The sequence below is a fragment of the Triturus cristatus genome, chromosome 3_2 (assembly GCF_964204655.1).
Source record: "Triturus cristatus chromosome 3_2, aTriCri1.1, whole genome shotgun sequence".
NCBI lineage: Eukaryota > Metazoa > Chordata > Amphibia > Caudata > Salamandridae > Triturus > Triturus cristatus.
In genome coordinates, this window is record NC_140584.1 from 229,520,028 (window position 1) to 229,542,972 (window position 22,945).

Here is a 22,945-nt window from a genome sequence, read left to right on the forward strand (position 1 = left end):
TCTTATTAGTTTATAATGCTGTTGTAAAAGACGAGTCTTCCTCAGGAACTTTTCAAAAAGCCATGATCTGTTTGATTCCTAAAGATAATAAAGACCCCTCTCTGCAAAAATTACCATCCGATTTCCCTAGTTAATTTGGATTATAAGATCTTCGCAAAAATTCTTGCCGTTCGTATTGACCCTATTTTACCTAACCTTATTGGCCCTCAACAATCTGGGTTTGTTAAAGGTCGTTTATCTTCTGATAATTCCAGAGTTTTTTTAACATTCTGAGTAAAGCTTCCTCTCTTGACTACCCTATTGCTGCAATAGCACTAGACGCTGAAGAAGCGTTTGATAGGATCGGATGGGATTTTATGTTCCAGGCATTAAAATGGATAGGACTCCCTACTAAATTAATTTCTCTTATTTCTTTACTTTACTCTGGTCCTAGAGCCTCTATTTTTGTTAATGGTAAAACTTCTGAGTACTTTTCACTTTTTAGAGAGGTACGTCAAGGATGTCCTTTATCCGACCTTTTATTTATAATAGCATTAGAACCCTTTTTAACGAGAATTAGGTTAGATGCTAGGATTACTGGATTTCAAATTTATGCTGATGACATCCTTTTATATTGTTCGCATCCATCTACATCTCTTATATAAATATGTAGGCTTATGGTTCTCTCCAAACATCCCAGACACTTTGAAGGAAAATTTTGATAATCTTAATAAAGTTTTATCTGATTCTATTGACCGATGGCACCCGCTTTTCCTCTCCTGGTGGGGACGGCTAGACTCTATCAAGATGATGCTTTTTCCTTTGATTCTTTACCTTCTGTTCATGATCCCAGTACATATACCTGGATTCTATTTTAAGAAAATCGATTCTCTTCTAAATAAATTCCTCTGGACGTGGGGCAGGGGAGGGGCAGGGTGGTGGGTAGTAAACTGCAGAATACAGCCACACAGATGTAAGTACACAAACAAATGAATAAAATGAATTTCGTTGCGCACTTGGCAATGAAGCGCAGGCAACAAAATTTGTTTTATTTATTTGTTTGTGTACTTACCTTTGTGCAGCCGTATTCCGCAGTTTACTCCCCCCTCCCTGCCCCTTCCCGCCCCACATCAGCGCCAGGCAGCACTCCCACCACGGGCCACTACTGGGTATCAAACAAGTGTAACAACCCACTCTCAAACTTATCACCCCAAGAAACAAGACCATTCCCTGTCCACTGTTGTTTGTTGAGTAAACCAGTCAATATGGCACATTCCAGCAAGAGTGCTATTTAAGGGGCATACAGGGTAGCAAGGTCTACACTTCAACAATGTTTTGCTACCCACATAAGCTTGAGCAATATAGCATTCTAGTTTTTTTTTAAACTATTAACTAGTCTAAAATTTGTGTCTCCCCATAGCTCAGGCAGTGTATCCTCTTTTGGGGTTGGGCAAAAAGCTTACCTTTAGCTTTTGCAGATGGACTGCCACATAGTACAGCTCATAGTTTTGGGCCCCAAACCCCCTCATCAGACAGGTGTATTTATGCCCTAGTTTGAGCAACTCTTCTTCTGCCATTATACCATATCAAGTTTGAGAATGTTCTGTAATTCTCTAAAGAATGCCTTGTTTAACACTATTGGTAATTCCCCAAAAAAGTATAGCAATCTAGGCAGAACCAACATTTTACCTACTGCCACCCAGTCCATTGGTGAAAGTGGTAGTGTAATCAAAAATGAAACTTACTGACATGCTGGAGTAACTGCCCTGCCAACATTATGTTTGGTAAGATCCTCATCAGTGTGGTAAATAGTTACTCCTAAGTACTTGAATGCAGAAAACTTCCAAATCATTTTGGTGTTTGGTAACATTGTGCACTGATCATCGGTTATCTCTCTAAGCGGGAATAGCAATGACTTAGAGCCTGATTACAAGTTTGTATAAAAAATGATTTATCTTGGAATTCAAATCACAAATAGGCAATTACCACATGCAACCATATACAGTGCATACATACATTAAAATTCTACTGTTAGTTTGAGAACCCATAAACCAATTATAAACACAGAAAAGATCTCACTTAAATCTACATAAACATATTTTCATTTATTAAAAACATAATCAATAATATAAGACACAGTCCAAAATATCCAAGGAGATACAAATTACATTAAACCATTCATGCACAGAACAAATCAATATATATGAGAGACAAGAACAAGTAAAACATTAAGAATCTTCATAGATATGTTAATCCGAATGAATCTATTGCGTTGAAGTGTATCAATCCTTAAAATTAGGCTCAAACGTTCCTCGAAATCAACAATTAAAAAAGGCGTTGATGCGTTTCGGTGGGTTAAGTATTTTTACACCACCTTCTTCAGGTCTTTCATAATAAATGCCTCTCCTAGGATTAGCACAATGTTATATGTGCATCATAGTTGCACTGTTCCCTCAGGAAGAAATAAGTGCTCGATTGTGAAGTAGTGCTGGCCTTTAAAACCTTCTTCTAGGAAATAGTGGGATCTGAAGCTTGAATATTCTCTGGCTTCTCGAGTAATAGGTCGCTAAATGATTCGTCAATCCTTAAGTCGATATGACAAAAAGGCTGACCAGTATCAATGAAAACAGAATTTGACAGCCCTCAAGGTATAACACTCTATTAATGAGAGGCAAATCAGTCCTCCATCCACTGGGACAGGGGTTTCACATCACCCTGCATCAAGCGCGTAATATCGCAGTGTGTCCTCCCAAGCTGATCATTTAAACAAATGGACCCGCCGCGTTGAATAACATCCGATACTATTCCACAATCGGAAGACGCTGATTATACGTTTGGCAGTCCATTGGACCACCAAACCTGTGGTGGAGGTGCGGTGGCGGTCGGGGACCACCACACCAGTGGTCTGACTGCAGCATTACGAATACTGTGGTTGGATCCAGAAAACTGCCACAACTGACGCACCGTGGTCTAGAGAAGCAATATGCTTGGTGGTGCTGCTGTGCCACTGCCAAGCATATTACGAGTTTCCCCACCACTAGCCTTTTCATTGTAGTGAGTGCACCATGAAAATGCTGGTGGTGGGGGAACAAAGGGAGCCCTTCAGAGCACACTATTGCCCCTGTGCATGGGATGCATGCAGGGGGGCACATGTTGTGCCCCACCGCCTATCCTGCATGCCATTGACTGCACAGTCCATGCCATGCAGGAACGGCCTTTGATGCTCCCATTGCAGTGCGTTTCTTATACGCACTGCCGTAGGACCACCTCGCTGCCCACCACACCATGAGAAAACTCCCAATCTGGAGGGCAGTCAGCTTTAGCAGTGTAGGAGTGGGTCGGGGTGTGGTGGTCCGCTTCCACAGCACCAAATTCGTAATCAGGTCCTTAGTCTCATTTCATTTCAGACCTCATAAATTTGCCGTGAGACCACCTCGCAGACAGCCCGCCAGACCATGAGAAAACTCGTAATCTGGTGGTCTATCGGTCAGCTTTGGCAGTGACCAGTGTGGGAGTGGGGCAGTGGCATGGCGGGACGCACCCACAATGCCAAATTCATAATCAGGGCCTTAGTCTCATTTCATTTCAGACCTCAGAAATCCCAAATTTGTAGTGACATGACCCCTGGTATGGTATGTTGACTCTACAACAAGTAAATTAATTAAAATGCCAGTTGCCTCTTAAATCTATTCCCCAATCGGTTCCTTTCAGTCTTAACAGGAATTCTAATAATTCCATTGCCAGTGTGAAAAAAATCTGTGTCCCCTGCCTCCCACCTCTACATGTGCTCAGCTATCACCCAACCCATACACACTCTAATTTTGGGAGCTTGTAAAGCAAATGAGCCCATTTCAGCAAGTCAGGCCACAAGGCCATCCTCAGAAATTTTGACATGAGATAGGTGCAACTTAGAGTATCAAAGGCATTTTCAATATCCAGTGAGACTAAATAGGACATGGAATCCTCCCCTTTTGCAAGCTCCATAACATGAAATAGGCAGCTTCAATTGAAGATGGAATTCTTACCTGGTATGAGCCCGTTTCGATCTGGGTGTATTATGTTCTTCTCTATTGGTAACAAATGATTAACCAATATCTTTCCAAATACCTTATCATTTTACTTGCGAATACAAAAAGGGAGGTAACAAAACACATCCATGGGGTCCTGTCCCTCTTTTATAAAGGACCTATATCTGTGCCTCCCTCATTGAATTTAGTTGAAGCCCATTCATTTTTGCTGTCTCTTTGACTACAAGCATCCAGTCATGAGCTTTGCCCAAAAAGCTGCATAAAACTCTAGAGAAAATCAGTCTGTCACCTGTATTTTTACCCTTGCCATCTGCTCATTTGTCAATTGAATATTTGGGATTCGGTATTGGTTCCTCAAGCATGATGTTGTACTTGGGTGCTTCTTGGCATATCTGTGGTTCTTAGATATGCATGCAGAGAAGCAGTACCCAGCTCGGAGAGGTGTACAGGGTTTTGAAATACTCTGAAAAGGTCTTATTGATTTTCTTTTGGGTGTTATGGACCTCTTCCTGCTGTGTGTGTATAACATCAATCAGGATTCTGGTGTTTACACATTTTTGTTGACAGCCAAGCATCTTGCCTGCCCTGTCTCCCTTCGCATATTAAAGGGCCACATATTTACCATTGTCTACATCTACCATTCTGTCTAGTGATCCAATGTCACCATGCTGAGCTGATGGGCAACTTTCAGATTTTCTATGAGTATAATTTCCAACTTGGTGGTTTGTAGTTCTTAGGCAACTATTTCTTTTAGTAAGATGAGCATGGTGCCAAATGCAGTTTCAATGCAATGTCCCCAAATAACAACCCTAAAACCTTCCCATTCCACTCCATTGTCTGTTGTCATTCTCTGTGAATTTATGATTTATATTCTCACCCATACCTTTTCTGAATGGTTAATCTAAAAGTGCTTCATAATGAAATCACCATGAATCTATCCGTATGCCTGCCAAACCCCATGACATTGACATTTTAACTAAGGTGATTGAGGTTAGACAAAGATTGCCCAAGTTTTCAACATGTGCTATCTTCCTCCCACCTCACATTTGCAAAAGAATAGTGCTAGTCTAATATGAAGCTGATGAACAGGAGAGTGAAAGGAATGCTCCCTTGTATCCAAGTTCATCAATCACCAAATGTCTTGTAGTTGACTATCCCTCACCCATTGCCTTCAGTGTTGCAGTGATTGTGCCTCTGGTAGAGGCTTGGACGATCTGTCCAATTTAATAATATACACACAATTGAAGTCCTCCCCCACATTTTTGGGATTTGCATGTTATGTGTACAAATTGGTGTCCATGAATGCAGAATGATTATTGGTTGAAGAATACAGGACCACCAAGGACAGAGGCTCCTCGTCAAGTACCCCCTCAACCACCACACAGTGAAACTCCAGGTCAATTCACTTGTTGCAACAAAAATGGTACTCCTTGCAAAATGCATATTAGCACACCCCTGACATACAAATAATAACTCATACCTACTATGTGCACTTGCCATCTTTTTACCAGTTTATTCAGTTCAGGGACAATATATTATGTCTATTGTAGGTATGCTATGGAGGTATGTCTACACTTTAGACATGCAGCCATTCTACACCTTTTTGTAGATGTGACCATTCTCTATAACTTCCATTTCTATATTTTGTATTTGTCAGAAACAGCTTTGCACGTATCAGCCGTACTCTCAAAGTATACAGGATACCTCTATATGTGATCATCTGCAACCCTAATTATCAGTCCGCTCAGTTGTTTTATAGCCTTATCACCCCAACTTTAACCTTCAACTATTGTACTACCAACTCCTGTTCCCTGGCTAATGCAACAACATTTGCCTTTCCTAAGTAATACCAAAACTAAACTAAAAATAGAAGATGTCTTTTTCAGAAATCAGTGTTTGTGTGCACCAAAGTAGCCCATAATTTTGTGTGGTCTTATTTCTGCCCCATGTTCTATCAGCTCCCACCCTTCCCCCCGAACAACCCACCTGGAGCAAAATCCTCAGGCAGCAGCCTTCAGTTTCATTAATGTATCGTTTTGTTTCTGTATATAAAATCTTCAGCTGTCTTCGGAGTTAGAGTGTAGGCAAAAAGTTAATGGTTGATCTCAACACTTGGGATAGCATCTGACCAATATTAAACCGCTACTGCTGTACTATTTGACATATCCAAACCATATAAAATATATCACCAATCTCTGCATGGCACCTAGTACTCTTGGAGAGGGAGCTTTGCTCATCTTCACGAAATAGTAGATTCTGTGCAGTTAGTTAAGGGTTGGTGAACTACAGTTTCTAGGGAATCATTTGAGCATCCCTCCCACCCTCCCCTTTTAGAGGAACTATGCTACATAACTATTTCTGCACCACACAGGGATCTGGAGTGCTTGATATGAGGGTTCAGTATATTATTAAAGATCTTTCTCCCTTCCAGTCTTCCAATCACTATTTTGCATTCTAGTTGATTAAACTCAGAAAGGGCCATGAAATCTGCCCTATAATGCTTGAGCATGCCTTATGTGTAGATATCTATAGAATCTATCTAGCTTGAATCCTTTTTGGAATGTCATGAATGTCTTCATATTATCCCCTTCTCATATATCTTCAAGTTTTCAGATTCCTTAATGTTGACATGCCCCACATCCCACTAATCTAGCCCACCGTAGCAGCCATGCCACTTGTCATGCTACTGTTTACTGTGTCCATTTATCATGCTGCCTTATCCAGAAATCTTGCAGTAATCTATTCACGAGGGACAAGGTTGTGCACCTTTGATTCATAGAGAAGTATCAGAAGGTCAGTGTTTTCAGACAGGTCTCTCTTGAGATGAAAGGCAGGGTTGTTTCTGTCCTAAAAAAAACCAGTAGTTCACAATGTCCAACTGGGATGCTCAATAACAGGTTTATGTCCTCAATTCACTGACACCTGTCATGAGCTCTGAAAGTTTGGTTCATTGCTGTGGTGCATAGATTAATCCTGCTATGTTTCCAACACAACAGGGAGCACCAACTGTCAAAATATAACCATGGTCGGGGCATACTGTACCACAACACTGCCGGCAGAGCCCTACAGCCTTGCTGTTAGGAATATGTAAAATGTTTGGGCATCCTACCATCTTGGTTAAGTTACGCACTCACCTGTATTAAAGATTTTAACTGAACTCAAAACACCCAGCCTCCATTGAACATATTATCATTTAGACTAAGAAAAAAATTGATGATAATTACCGAAAATAAATACTACCATAGGTTGAAAAAGTAGGGGCACCTTAAATATGTTTATTTTAATTGATGATTCTATGAAACTGTGTTACTCTGTGATGGGGTGGAAGCCCCACTCAGGCAACAACCACAATGCTTTTCAGGTTGATCCACAAATGTCACAAAATAAACCTGTGCTTAACTCTTTGGCAGCTTGGCACAAAGCAGTCAGCTTTAACTTAGAGGCAAAGTCATATATTTATAGAGCACACAAACAATAATAAAGTGAAGTGAAAACACAACAGAAAACAAATCCCAAACAAACTGAGAAAAACAGAGTACATTTTTATAAAAACAATGATACCAGAATGACAAATATCCAATCAGTAGAACCGGAGACATGGAATTTCAAAGTTTTAGGCAGATATAATGCCTAAAAGCACAAGCACCACTCGCAGTCATCTGCACGTGCTAGCCTGGTGGAAAGTCACATGTTCAGGACGACTGAGATAGAGCATGGGACAGTTAGAGGGAGCAGATTAGTCCAGATGAAAAAGTTACTTTCTCAAAGTAGGGTGCCAAGATTTCCATTTGCAATTGAGGAGGCCAAGAGGAGTAGGGAGTGCTTTTTAGTGTGAAGAGGAGGCAGGGCAGTATGACCTATCATCGCTGTAATGTGAAGCACCAGTTGGGCATCAGGAAAAGTCATTGTTGGAGCTTCACACCTTTGTTGTTGCTGTACAAGAAATGCAGAATTCGCATTGCCGACCATTTCTGTCAGAAGCTGTAGTGTGAAGGGTCGGGTCCGCTGGAGCTTCATGTTGTCAGTTTTGCAGCCAGCAGATTTTTTGAGCAAACGGGCCTATACGCGGTTGGGTTACAAAGAGCCCAAAACTTCAGTATTTCACCTTTCTTCATTGGAGGAGCTCAATTGATTTCAAGCAAGGGCCCAGGACCTGGGGAAGCACCTTTTGGGAATCAGGAACACACTCCAGTGAATCTTAGAGGGCTCAAGCAGGTCTAGTTGCAGATCCAGGCAGGTCCAGTGCAGCAGGTCAGCTGGGCAGTTGCAGGGAGGATTCTGGAGCTTGTTGGGTCCCTGTTACTCAGACATGAGTCAGGCAACTGACTCTTGGAGTGCCTCTGGTAGCAATAGGGCAGTCCTCTGGGGGAAAGGCAGCTCTTCTTCTATAATGTCCACAGGTTTGTGAGTATGCTGAAGAATTGTTCCGGAGGTCCAATATTTACCCTTGATGCCAGCCTTTGTGTGTGGGAGGAGACTCTGTATTACCAAGACATCTGGTTCAGACTTCTTTTTTTCACTTCCCCTGTCAAGTCTCTAAGACATCTGGGTGACAAAAGACAGAATTATGAACAATATCAAACATGCAACCCAGTACACCGATCTGGGCCTCAATCTGTTGATTAAAGAGGGGTGATACCCTGAAACGGATCCAAAGATGCTTGCTTCTGGTCCAGGAAGGGCCTGGCTTGGCAGTTCGGGCTGGACTCTTCCCACGGGGAGCAGGGTCAAGACTGATTTGCATATGGCTGAGTCCAAACTGGGGTGGCATGGTGAGCAAAAATGGATTTAAGCATGAACTATGACTGGGGTGAATGTTTGATATGTTCAGCATTCCGCCCATCATATTTTTGTGTGGTAACTTTCTAATAGTGGCATTTTCAGAATTGTGACTTAAAATCTGACTTTAACATTAAAGATTGATTCAAATTACATTATCTTAGAGACCAAATTCAACTTTTCAACCTGTTCCCAATTGAAAGTTATCATATATTAAATGCTATAAGTAACCCAATGTTATCCTATGGAAGAGGCAGACCTTGCAGTAATGAAAACCGAATGTAAGTGTTTTCATACCAGGATATCTAAAACCTAAACATACATGCCCTGCCTTTTAAATACACTGCACCCTATGCTATGGCTGTTTAGGATCCACCACAGGGGTGACTTATATCTATTAAAAAGGAAGGTTTAGGACTGGCAAAAAGTTTCTTTTGTGAAATCGAATTGCAGTTTAAAACTGCACACACAGGCTGTAATTGCAGGCCTGAGACACGTTTAAAGGGCTTCTTAAATGGGTGGCACAATGAGCACTGCAGGTGCACTAGTAGCATTTAATTAAATGCCCTTTGTACATGTAGTAGCACTTTACTAGGGACTTACATGTAAATTAAATGTGCCAATTGGGTGTAAACCAATGTTACTATGGTTTAAAGGAGTGAGCACTAGCACGTTAGCAGAGGTAAAGTGCACAGAATCTTAAAGCCAGCAAAATCGTAGTCAGCAAAAACAGGAAGATGGAAGGGAAAAAGTTGGGAGAAAAACATGCGAAGGATATCAGGTCTAAAACACACGATATAAAATCGGCCTAAAAAAATATTAGTGCTTAACTTTAATCATACTAACCAGAATTTCTTTAAGTTTGCTGGGACGCATGTGTGATGCAAAATGTCAAAAAGGTCAGTGTCCATCAACTTTCCCAAGGCAAATATATTTTAAAGCAAAATGTTGGTGCTCATGTAGTGCAAAATTGTTTTTTATGGTGTAAACCCACATCACTGATTTAATCTATGCATTGGTAAGTTAACGGGACGAACATTACGCACACAACCCTAAAACTGGAAGCTAAGCAAGGACTACTAAACTAGCCTGACCTGGATTTTTATTTATGGTTTGAGAGACAAATGAAACTGGATGCAAACAAGAGGCACACAAAGCATCATCTCATATTCCCATGCATTCAATGCGTAATTTATGTAATATTACAAATTGTAACGTAAATTAATTTGGGTGTTGTCATCACATAGAAATGTGTGCTGAAAATGTTCAATCAAGTATATTTATTCCCCATGATGCAACTTTTTCACTTTAAACAATAGCACCACGCTCAAACAACTATTTTGACAGAGCAAGGTCGATAAAATAATTGACTCATGACTCTTAAAATGCTTCACAGTACAGCACTGCAGTTTTTCAGGCACCCCTTTGCAATGTGAAGACTTGTAAATCTGTGCAACTGTGGTACTCGGAAATAATGATGCTGCTAGAACATGATGGAAAGGAAAGAGTTAAAAAGCAGGCTTATTTACCATCTGGTTGTCTGTAGGAATGATACACTTGAATATCGGTTATGGCATGCCACGAGTTAATCAGTGAGAGTTTTTCATTTCCAGAGGTTTTGTGGGCGCGGCTGAGTGATTTTGTTTTCCCATCTGTCCAGTAGATGTAGTCTTCAAACATTGTTAGTGCCATCACGCCCAACACATCTTGCATGGGGACTGCAATAAAGTATAAAATGATTAATGCTGATTTCGAAGAAGTGTCAAACCATGTCACCTTTTGCAGTATTCAATACTGTATAAGTTGACAGACATATCCACAACATAACTTCATGAGAATAATTGTCATGACAACCTGTCAAGCTAACAGAATTTTTTTTTATTATCCGTTTACATAATTACAATGCGAGCACACTGTCTTCAGCCTACAAACCAGGTAGAGTCAAAAAAGAAATCCTTGTTAAATTGGTACAGATTTAAACAATATTCGCATAGCATGTGACAAAAACATCACATAAAATGTATTATGACTTCAAAAATTACCAAAATACCAGAAATAATTATGCCAAATAGTGTTTGATCAGATATCATATTGAGAATTTGTAGCTTTTCCCTGGTATGATATAAACCATAGGAATAGAATAGGAAACAATTCAACTATGAACAGTATAAATAGCTGTATTCATCATGAAAAAAGCTGATCTTAGTGCATCGTATTTTCGTTATTGCACTGGACATGCTATTGGGAGCCCACGCTTATTATATTGTGATCATCTTTGGAGGAACCGCCCCCGGCGACCTTGGCAGATAAACATGGTTGGTGACAGCCTAGTCTACCGTTGAATTAAAAAAAACACAAGCTGCCTTTCCTCGTTGCAGCACAGATGCGGAAAGGTAGGAAGAGTTGCTCAATGGCTGCCATTACTCTGTGACGCTTTTGCCTATGCGGCCCTTTTTTATGTGAAAGAAAAGTGAGAAGTGAAGGGCAGTTCATTGTGAAAAAATGTACTATTTAAAACAAAACAAGACCAATCTACTAAAGTAATTGAAAGTGAAGGTGGTGTAAGCCCTCGTCAAGAAATTGCTGACAACTAATGAAGAATGAAAGAAGGGCATGTTGGCACAGAAATCATTGTCGCCATTGTGATGCTCAGGGGCAGAGTGAGCCACAGTGTTGCCCCTGTGATGCTCAGGACTGGAGTTATCCACTGTTAGTAGTCACAAAATCTAAGGGTGTTCGGAGGCTGGCCGGAGTGCAGCTCATTGACTCGCAAATGAATGCCACGGACTCTAATCCACTAGTAGGGGTCCACCCATTGGATTAAGAGATCCCCTCCAAACAGGCAGGAATATTGGGGGCAGATTTTCATTATTTCATGTAGCGCAGCAAACCACCTTGTTGTGCGACACTGCGTAAAAGGGAAAGGACAAGAATGCGTATATATTTAACATTATACAGCACATTCCTGTCCTTTTCTTGCGCTGGCACACAATGTGCTGCCTAGAGCCAACGCCTGCCCGGCACCCTTACACCATGGTGCAAGGCTCCCTGAATTGCAGGCAGGATTGTTTTTGTGCAGAAAGCAATGAATATACCACGTTATCCCGCATACTTTCATCCCGAATACCATCACTCCGCATTTTTCACAACGAAAATGCAATTGCTCCGCGATACCATTACCTCGCAAACTTTCACTTCTAATATGACTTCACCACGCATGCCTTTACAACGCAAATGCATGCGTAGTGAAGTCAAACTGTGTAAAAGTGTTTTACACATATATATATATATATATATATATATATATATATATATATATATATATATATATATTCACTTGAACTCCGTAGGCTTGCGCAGACTTTAACCAACAACGAAGCACAGACCACAAGGTAAACCAGCAAAGGTTTTATTCTTTAGTCCCCTCGACCTTTACAGCCATGACGCGTTTCAGCCCGGAAGGGCCTTTATCACATGACACGCTCTGTCAGGTGATTGGTTTTTTTATAGCTTTTTTTGCTCTTTTTTTATGCTGTGTTTTCAACAAAACTTTATAAAGTGCTTAACAGTAAAGTGCTAGTGACTGAGTAAATAATTGATATTGGCAGGAAAAACAATTTAGTGTCTAAAACAAATGTTAAAACACATTGTAATTAGCTAAAATTGTTTACATTTCGAGCAAATTAAATAAATAAATAATTCAACTTTGTTAAAATGACGTTTTTTTCTCTAGTCAAATAACATTGTTGTGGATTGCAATTAGAGTATTGTCTGCATAAATGCACCAAAAATGACTGGCTATTTGTATTAATAATGGCGAAGTAAAATTACAGTATAAATACTAAAAACTTCAAACCAACAATTCTAAAAGCCCTTTCAATAAAATTGCAAAGTCCCTCTATTCACAAACAAAATGTTACATGTTAATTTGCTAATAGAATTTTCCTGTCTTAAAATACATTGATAAAGTGCAAGTGCCAACTACTCTAAAAAAATCACCAATTCTAATGTAAGTAAAGGTGATAAAAATATCTAAAATACCTATAAAAAAACCTAAAAGCAACTTATAAAATCACCCCTATGTGCAAAATAGTACCTTGATAGAATTTTTAACAGTGTAGGCAGCGGACAAGTTATCTAGTTGAATGCCGTATAATGATTGTTGTTATGCATAAATGACATTAATCTAATATCCTATAGATTAGTATCTGATGAGATAATCATGGCAAAAGTTATGCTAATTAAAGGCATGTATGGAGCTCCTCAGTTGCATTGAGACCTCTCGGATGTTTTGTATCTAAATTCAGAATGTATTTAGTTTCCAAGCATCTCAATTCTTTTTGCCTGTTTCCCCCTCCTTTGTTATAAGGGATTGAGTCAATTAAAAAGTAGTTAAGGCCTATTGGATCAGCGCTATGTGTCTCATTGAAGTGTCTGGCCACTGGATATAGCTGATCCCTGTTCTTGATTGCTCTTATGTGCTGCAGTATCCGCTTGTGGGCTTGCAAGATGGTACTGCCAATGTATTTCAGACCACAAGGGCACTGCAACACATATATCACATATTCACATTTACAATTGAGGGCTTTCGTAATTGGTTTTTCTTCTTCACAGAAAGGTGTTGTGAAGAATGTTCAGTTTAGGCCATGTTTGCAAGCCTTACAAACCTTACATTTGAAGAAACCCTTTCTTTGGGCTAGCCAAGTATTCGAGTTGGTACTGGCAGGATCATTTTGGACTAACATATCCTTCATAGATGAGGCCCTACTGTATGTGATAGCTGGCTTTTTTGTCAGAGTTTGACCAATAATAGGGTCACTTAAGACCAGTGGCCAATTTTTAGTAATCAATTTTCTGATTTCTTTTTCATGTTTACTGAATTGGATGATGAATCTAAATGTATCCTCTTGTTCTGTCATCCCATGTTTGGCGTAAGGTTCAAGCAACGATTACCTGGACTTGTTTCTACTTTTAACAATGGCTTTGTCTAGACATTTAGTCGTGTAGCCCCTTTCCTGGAATCTTTTTTTACTGTTGTGTTGTTCCTTAGTAAGATCAATATCGTTGCTGCAAATGCGTCTCAGCCTAAGCATCTCACCGTAAGGAATACTATTGATGAGATGCCTAGGGTGAGAACTGCCGGCATGCAACGTAGTATTCCCAGCTGTCGGCTTCCTATGCAGCCTGGTTTCGATTTTGCCATTTTGTATGTAAACTTCTACATCCAAAAAGTTTACAGTTGTCTCACTAATAGATGCGGTAAACTCCAGATTTAGGGCATTGATGTTAAGTTGACTTAGGAATTCTTCTGCTTCTGTTTTTGACCCATCCCAAATTATAAAAAGGTCGTCTATATACCTCCACCAAACTTTGATGTTTTTAGTTATGTATGTATTGTATTGGTTGGGGAGGACCAGCTCTTCACACCAACCCATGTGGAGACAGGCATAGCTGGGGGAAAAGCTGGCCCCCATTGCTACGCCTCACAATTGTTGGTATAAGTTGTTTTGGAACACAAAATAATTGTTTTTTAAACAAAATTCTGCCATGTTAACAATCATAGTACTGTATTCAATATATTGATATCCTTTTTTTGCCAAATAGAAATCAATGGCCTTTAGACCATCTCTATGATTGATGGACGTGTATAGAGATGTAACATCTAATGTCATCAATAGATTGTTTTCTTGCCATGAATAATTTAAAAGTTTAGCCAAAAAGTCACTGGTATCTTTGATATAAGATCTTAAACTCTGAACATGTTCTTGTAAAAAATAATCCACATATTTCGAAGTGTTTTCCAAAAGACAGTTTTGCGCTGAAATGATGGGTCTTCCTGGTGGTTGCTGTGCGTTCTTGTGAATTTTAGGAATAAAATACAGAATTGGGACTACTGGATGATCGTTTTAAAAAAATTTAAATTCATCCGCTGTCAGGAGTCCCTTATTTTTCCATCCTATCAGTTTCAACATGAAGTCATTGGTTACACTACGTAATGTGGGGTAATCGCTGCGACAATAGCATTTGTTGTCTTGCAGTTGTTTCATTGCTTCGGAAATATAGTCGCTTTTTTTCCAAAGGACAACATTGCCACCCTTGTCCGCGTTACGCACCACTATGTCAGAGTTCTTTTCAACTTGGCCATTAAAGCATAAAATTGAATTTCCTGCTTGTTGGATTTTGCTTTAGTATTCTTTTGAATTTTAAAATTGTAATCTTTCAAACCATTAATCACGTTGTCATGAAAATTGTCAATTGCATCCTTAATCATCAATGGATGAAATGTCGAGCGTGGTTTGAACGGTGTTTTAGGCTTAAGTTGCATGTTTCTATCATCGCCTGCATGATTGGCTGGTATCAAAGACTCAAAGTTAAAATTGCATTTTCATCTGCAAGTTCTTGCATCTCACTTAGAAAACATTTTTCAGATTGGGTCAGAGAGAACAGAGTAGATTCAGCAGACGTTTGGATAGGTTGTGTGGCCATAGTATCGTTGCTGGTTTTGTTTAACTGTGATTCGGTTTGATGAAAATGCTTTTTTAATTTCAATTTCCTTATGCTTTTATAGACATCGAGTTATATATATATTCACCCAAAAACAAAACCCACCCTCATCCATAAAATTACCCCTGCACCCCAAAACCTAAACACACCCTGAACCCTATAATTACCCCTACACCCCAAAACCCTAACCCACCCTGACCCTAAAATTACCCCAGCACCCCGAAACCTAAACGCACCCTGAACCCCAAAAATACCCCTGCACCCCAAAGCCTTAAATGCACCCTTAACCCCCAAAATACCCCTGCACCCCAAAATCTAAACGTACCCTGAACCCTAAACATTCCCCCTACACCCCAAAACCCTAACCCAACCTGACCCCCAAAGTTCCCCCAGCACCCCAAAACCTAAATGCACCCCGAACCCCAAAAATACCCCTGCACCCCAAAATCTTTTACGCACCCTGAACCCTAAAAATACCCCCTACACCCCAAAACCCTAACCCACCCTGACCTCTAAAATTACCCCAGCACCCCAAAATCCAAACATACACATAGCCCTAAAATTACCCCTGAACCCCCATAACATAAACCCCTACACCTCAACCCCAACCCCTATACTTACCCTATACTTACCTTATACTAACATTTAAAAAACATTTGCTTTTACCATTCATGCATTTACAACGAATTTCGTTGTTAAAGCATGCGTGGTAAAAGCATATAAAATGTAATGCCATGCGTTATTGGTATTGCGGAGTAATGGTATTTGCGTTGTTATGGTATGCGGGGTAATGGTATGCGGGATAAAAGATTTGTGGTAATAGTTGTTTACCGAAAGCAATACCTTCCTGCACAATAACAGTCCTCAAAGGGATTTTTTTCTATGTGTGCTACAGAATACAGCACACATCGAAAGAGTAAAAGAAAAGGAGAAATTAAAATATTTCTCCTCGTTACGCCTCGCCTGGGGAGGCGTAACATTTTGACGAATTCCCTGCTCTACCATTAATACCAGTAATCTGGGAATGGGCCAAAATCAATGGGTGGATGCATGGAAACACCCACACTCCATCCATGGAATGCCTACCTGGGCCATAGTAGGCAACGTAACAATATGAGCTGCATACCATTACTCTAGATTTATCAAGCCATGCAGGGTCATGCAAGGTGGCTTTGCGTAGTTTGATACATTTGGCTTAGTTGTTGAATTGCCAGGGGGTGCAAGTGCGATGCAATGATAAATTTGCCCCTTAGATCCTTGAGTAAAGCAATCCTTTTGCAGCTCCTTATAGGGCACTGATCCTTCGATGAATCTGCACTATGTTTCATGAGTCCACAAAGCAAAGATTTCTGTTCCCTGAAAAGAATCCAAAGAGTTTGCTTGTTTTCATTATTCAAAACCAATTGTCTTGAGATGAAGGGAATTTTCTCCCTGTGTGTAGGGACAATTATTTATTTTCCCTATGCAGGACTGGTATACCTTGAGTAGCACTCCTTGGTAGAGAACAAAGGTTACAGTCTCCCTGCCCTAAAGAGACTAATGCCACTATGCCCTAGCAGGCCCATGGTGGATGGACTGTCAGGTCGAGAGTTTGCAATAGCAGAGCTAAGGCAGGTTCCAGCAGAGTCTAAATCACTACCATCTTCGCTTTGCCAAACACTAAATAACCTCGTAAGTGTAAAACAAAGTTGTGCACAGAATTGAAGATTTCTTTATAAAGGCATGGATTTTTTTCTCGATTAACATCTGGTGATCACCATCACTACAGACTTTTAATGAAGCAATGTCTTAAGAAAGTGTGAAACATTGGTTCTTCAGTTGTAGTTCCGAATTGGCTTCCCCTGTCTTAAGTTTGTGCCTAATTATGATTTGGTCTGCAGCTGTGCCCAAGAAAAATGATAAATAGGAAAATAAATAAATAAATGGAGTGTACAAATGTTTTTCAACACTCCCTGCTTTGTCTTTCAGTAGGTGTTGGGGTTACATAACTTAGATATAGCATGTTATTACAGTGGAATAACACTTATATCTTGTTAGATGTGTATAGTGGTATCACAATTACCCTTCAATAAGACAACCAGATGTATGCTTTATATATGTAGTGTATGCATCCTTTGTAGTATTTCTTTGTTGAAAATAGAATAACAAAATGCTAAAAATGTGAGAAAGGATTAATCAGGCTCTGACCTCCTAAGGTACTCGCAGAATGTTTGGAGGTAACCCTTGTGCCAGAATGGGACAAGGGCCCAATCATTTGCAAACTGATCAGAGAACCAATGACAATATTAGAATCCATAGAGGCAGCAGCGGCTCTCCGCTTAGGCAAAGGAGCTTTGCTCTGTGAGCAGTTTAAAGAGGAAAAATAAAATGATAATAGCGCAATGTTATTATCTTTTTCTATTTCTCCTTAGGTGTGGCACGGGGCTGGGCTGCAAACACAAGGAGATGATGGACAGAGTGCTTAAACTTTTCAAACACTCACCACCAGTCACAGATCTGGGTTAAATTCATAATCATTCTTTAGCTCACTTCGCCACCCCAGTTCAGATACAGTTATATGCAAATCAGACCTGATCCCATGCCTCATGGGAACAGTCCAGCCCGAACTGCCAAGCCATGTCTTCACTGCACCGGAAACAAGCATCTTGGGACCAGTTTCTGGGTTACACCCTTCATCAGCCAGGCTAGCTTGAATCCAGTGGCAAAGTGAGCAAGGGACCCACGTCTGGGCATACCCTGCCAACTTAGGGCAAACAAAGCAAACACAAGGAGATGACGGACGGGGTGCTGAAACTTTTCAAACACTCACCCTCAGTCACAGATCTGGGTTGAATCCATCATCATTCTTTAGCTCACTTCTCCACCCCAGTTCAGACACAGCTATATGCAAATCAGTCCTGACCCTGTGCCTCATGGTAACAGTCCAGCCCAAACTGCCAAGCCATTTCTTCACTGGACCGGAAACAAGCATCCTGGGACCAGTTTCTGGGTAACACCCTTCATCAGCCAGGCTAGCTTGAATCCAGTGGCAAAGTGAGCAAGAGACCCACGTCTGGGCATACCCTGCCAACATAGGGCCAACAAAGCAAACACAAGGAGATGATGGACGTAGTGCTGAAACTTTTCAAACACTCACCCCAATCACAGACCTGGGTTGAATCCATCATCATTCTTTAGCTCAGTTCGCCACCCCCAGTTCAGACACAGCTATATGCAAATCAGTCCTGACCCTGTGCCTCATGGGAGCAGTCCAGCCCAAACTACCAAGCCATGTCTTCACTGGACCAGAAACAATCATCCTGGGACCAGTTTCTGGGTAACACCATTCATCAGCCAGGCTAGCTTGAATCCAGTGGCAAAGTGACCAAGGACCCACTTCTGGGCATACCCTGCCAACTAAAGGCAAACAAAGCAAACACAACAAGATGATGGATGGAGTGCTGAAACTTTTCAAACACTCACCCCCAGTCACAGATCTGGGTTGAATCCATAATCATTCTTTAGCTCACTTCGCCACCCCAGTTCAAACAAAGCTATATGCAAATCAGTCTTGACCCTCTGCCTCATGGGATCAGTCCAGCCCGAACTGCCAAGCCATCTCTTCACTGGACCGGAAACAAGCATCCTGGGACCAGTTTCTGGGTAACATGGGGATCGGCTGGCCAGAGCAGGGGACAGGGGGAGGAGTGGTGAACACACATGCGCATGACCATTTAGCCGGCAATCTTGGGCCAGCCAACAGTCATGCACACTTTGCATCTTCTGCACCTGCTGTATTGCAAAGCCTAGGTGGAGACCATGCACAAGCTCATAGTCCCTGTCTGAGCGCCACACCACGGTGTTCAGACCAATCACGACGCTGCATTAGCTAGGCTTGCGGAGCCTTTGTGCTTTCTGAGTGTCAATGACTGAAGTGGATCGGGACGTGGCAGCCATCCTGCAGGTATGTAGATTTTTTGTATACCCCATCAGCTGCCACTGCACAGAGGTGAGTGAGGGAGCCCTGTCTTTGTGTTCAAACAATTGGAATAGGAACAATAGGAAAAATAAGAAAACGTATAACTGGAAGTGTTAGAAAGGGGATTTCTGGTTCTCTAGGGCATGACCTAAGCCAGGCAGAAACCACCATTCTAGTCAGGGCAAGGAATTACATGGTGAATATAACCCTTGCTCACCCCCTTGACAGCTTGAAAGAGCACTCAGGCTTATCCCAGAGGCAGTGTTTAAACAGTTGTGCAACACACTTACACAGCAGCAACGCACTAGGCACACCACAAAGAAACTCCACACAAGGTTATGTAAAAATAGCCTTTGTATTACTCATAAAACACATTATAACCTAATTACATATATACACTGTGCCACCTGGCATGAGTTTAGAGGGATTATATATCACTACAGGGCCAATCGGGCCACTGTCATAACATCACAACTCACGGTTAGTGAGGACACGCAGTAACTACTGGTAAGGGTTCACTTAGCATATGCAGAACATGATCAGTAGTAGTGCCCTATAGTAAAAGCTAACAACGTGCATACCCTATGCATCAGGCATAAGGCAGATCACAGTACTGTATGGCATAATCACCATCAACAGTGCACCAAAGTAATTACTAGTAGGTTCTCATAGTACAATGACACCTTCACTGTGCCATACTCCGAGCTGCTGCTCGATATCCCAATTCCCTCCTAATAGGCTTCTTGGCCTTCTGTCCACCTTCAACCCAGAATGCGGTAATGCTTGCGGGCTCCTTGGCACTCACTCGCCTACTACCCAGGGAATGTAGCAATTCAGCAATTTTGTGGAGACCCTTCCCCCTGTGGGACCCTGGGGCCTCCGTCGAGGTCTCACCCCGTCCCTAGAGTAAATGCCTCCAACATCCAATATGGGTACAGCTGCCCGTTACCATGTTGCGCAGCTGCAACAATGCGGAGCATTTCACCATCGCGGCAGCGGGTCAGGTGAAGAACAATACCTGGAAGCGCCAACCCGCACCGGCCGGGAGAGGGAGGGTGCTGCGACCCCTCTGCTCGCCTCTACCGCTCCTCCTCTGATTCATGAAGGGCTGCTGTGGGGGAATCCGGAGCGAAGTCTCCCTGGGGCCTGTGAGGCTCTCCTCTCGCCTCCGGCAGCCTCAGTCACCATGGGGGCTCTCCTCGGACCTCCGCCTGCCTCTCCTGAGCCCTTGCAAAACCCGCCTCTTCCGGCAGAGCCCTCACGCTCCAGCAACATGCGGGCTCTTGGCTTCCTGTATTGAGGCCCCGCCCACAACCAGGCAACAGCTGCCTGACTTTTTTTGCAGTGGGGGCTGCCTTCCTGCTGCATTGCAGCGAGCAGCGGCTCCTGTTTTCAAGCTCCACAGGTCTCGCTCCAACAGCGGGACAAATTTGCCCACTACAGCAACACTTGCCAATGCCAGGGGCTCCAACACACAGGGCAGGGAAAATCAATAACCGGAAGTGCCCTGCCCGTCTCCCGCACAGAGAGCAGGCAGTGTTTGTAGCTTCCCCTGGCAGAAAAGCGCTTCTCCTGCACTGAGTCTCCTCAAGGCGATGGGCAGCAGCAAGGCACCAGCTGACAGGGCCCTCCATCAGAGGGGAAGTTCTTCATGGCGGTTACTCCTGGCGCCAAGCAGTCCAGCAGCCTGCCGGCCACAAATCCCAAGTAAGCACACAAACATTGGGTCACAGCCCCCATATTTATTTCCATAATGTCTTTGTTCTGCCCTGGCACAGGGCACTGGACCTAGTCCAAACCAGATCTGGGGGGCACTTAACAAGTGCACAACAGTCCCCATTGTTAGTGTAGGCTCTGGCCCCAGCCACACCACAGGGGGGCAGAGCTAGCATTGTGGAAGACAGGTGCAGGCCTATCCAGGTCAGGTGCTAATCCTCCCACTACTCCAAATGCAGTTTGGCCTATTAAGCGAAGTGCTGACTCACCCAGCCCCTCTGGAGCCACTGCACCTCCCCTGCCCCTGTCATCCAGAGCCAGACATGAAATACACAACAGGCAGGCACAAAGATACATAGCACACACAAATGCCCACTTCTAAAAGTGGCATTTCTAAAATAGTGATAATAAATCTGCAAACACCATTACGCAACATTTATTACCACTATTCCCAACATAACAAACTTGATCACGCTACTCCCCTCATGTCAGGTATTACCCCTGAAACACATATCAGGGAATCCCCACAGTTAAAGCACATGTCCTACCTTTTAGCTACATTGCACCCTGCCCATAGGGCTAGCCAGGGCCTACCTTAGGGGTGACTGATATGTAGTAAAAGGGGAGTCACATACATGGCAACCACTTTATGTGCCACATGACAGCAGCAGTAAACTGTGTGTGCAGGCCCAGCAAGGGCAGAGTCCTGAAACAGGTTTGAAAGGCTACTTTGGTGGGTGGCCAGGCAGCGCTGCAAGCCCACCAGTAGAATTTAATTTACTGGCCCTGGGAATATGAGATACCACTTTACAAGGGACTGATAGGTAAATTAAATACACCAAACAGGTATAGACCAATCTTACCAAGTTTACCATAGAGAGCACATGAACTTTAACACTGGAAAGCAGTGATAAAGTGCTCAGAGTCCTAAAACCACCAACACCAGGTCAGAAATAATACCAGGAGGAAGGCAAAAGGTTCTGGGATGACCTTGTAAAAAGGGCCAAATCCAACAGGAAGAATTCATTCCCAAGCTTGCAGCCTTTTCACCGCTATCACTGGAAACTATTTCAAGGGAGAAGGAGTGAAACTTAAATATATTGAAAGAATGTGAGGTGATGTTGAAAATTTGAATGAATTTCTGTCCAGGCCATCTGTCAGGAAAAATGTCCAAAGTGCCTCCTGTAGAATGTTGATTCAACCAGGAAGGCAAACAAAAGGAAAATGTAAGTACTTGATGTGACAAACATTGATACCTTAGATGAGGGCAGCAAAATAGAATACTAAGGAAAGAGTGCACTCAACTAATTAAACAAAATGAAATAGAGCACAGGGAAAAATTAAATGGATAAGATTGTGTGGTGGGGTGCAAAGCATTCATCCGAGAAGATTTGGATATTTATAGCATATGACAAGCGATGTGGCCAGAATCTGTAAACATAATACAGCAGATGATACAAAATGTGCACCCCAATATGCAAAGACCTATGCTATGGAGCCATTTTTCATGTGAAACATTGAGAAAAATTTGATAGATAAAACAAAAAAAGATCAATCTATAAAATAAATTGAAAGTGAACGTAAGTCCTTGTTAAGGAAATGCATAACAATAAAGTATGAAAGAAGGGCATGTTAGCACAGAGATAAGTGTCGCCCATAACGTACTCAGGAACAGAGTGATCCACAGTGTAGTCCTTGTGATGTTCAGGACCATAGTGATATACTGTAATACTTTAATATTAAAATGAAAGTGCCAATTTGAGAGCCATTGGTCAGACTCCCTCGGGCCTTTACCAACTCCAGAGACAAGGGTCAAGAATCTCAGCTTTGTTATTGACAACAAGCTCTCCCTGAAGCCACAGGTGTCCAAGGTCACTACTACCTGTTTTTTGGTTCTCAAGTGGATGAAAAAGATTCTTTAGTTAATTCCTCCAGCAGCCCAGATAATAGTTATTCAAGCCTTGGTGATATCTAGATTAGA

At 42.0% G+C, this 22,945-nt stretch overlaps 1 protein-coding gene across 1 annotated transcript in view; it reads right to left on the minus strand.

Annotated features, from left to right (window-relative positions):
• The window catches only part of LRP1B (LDL receptor related protein 1B), a 3,634,433-nt gene that overhangs the window by 538,967 nt on the left and 3,072,521 nt on the right, over positions 1 to 22,945 (minus strand). The window contains exon 61 of the mRNA XM_085647014.1: positions 10,316 to 10,504. Coding sequence (XP_085503140.1) covers positions 10,316 to 10,504 — 189 coding nt within the window. The remainder of the gene's footprint in view (positions 1 to 10,315; positions 10,505 to 22,945) is intronic.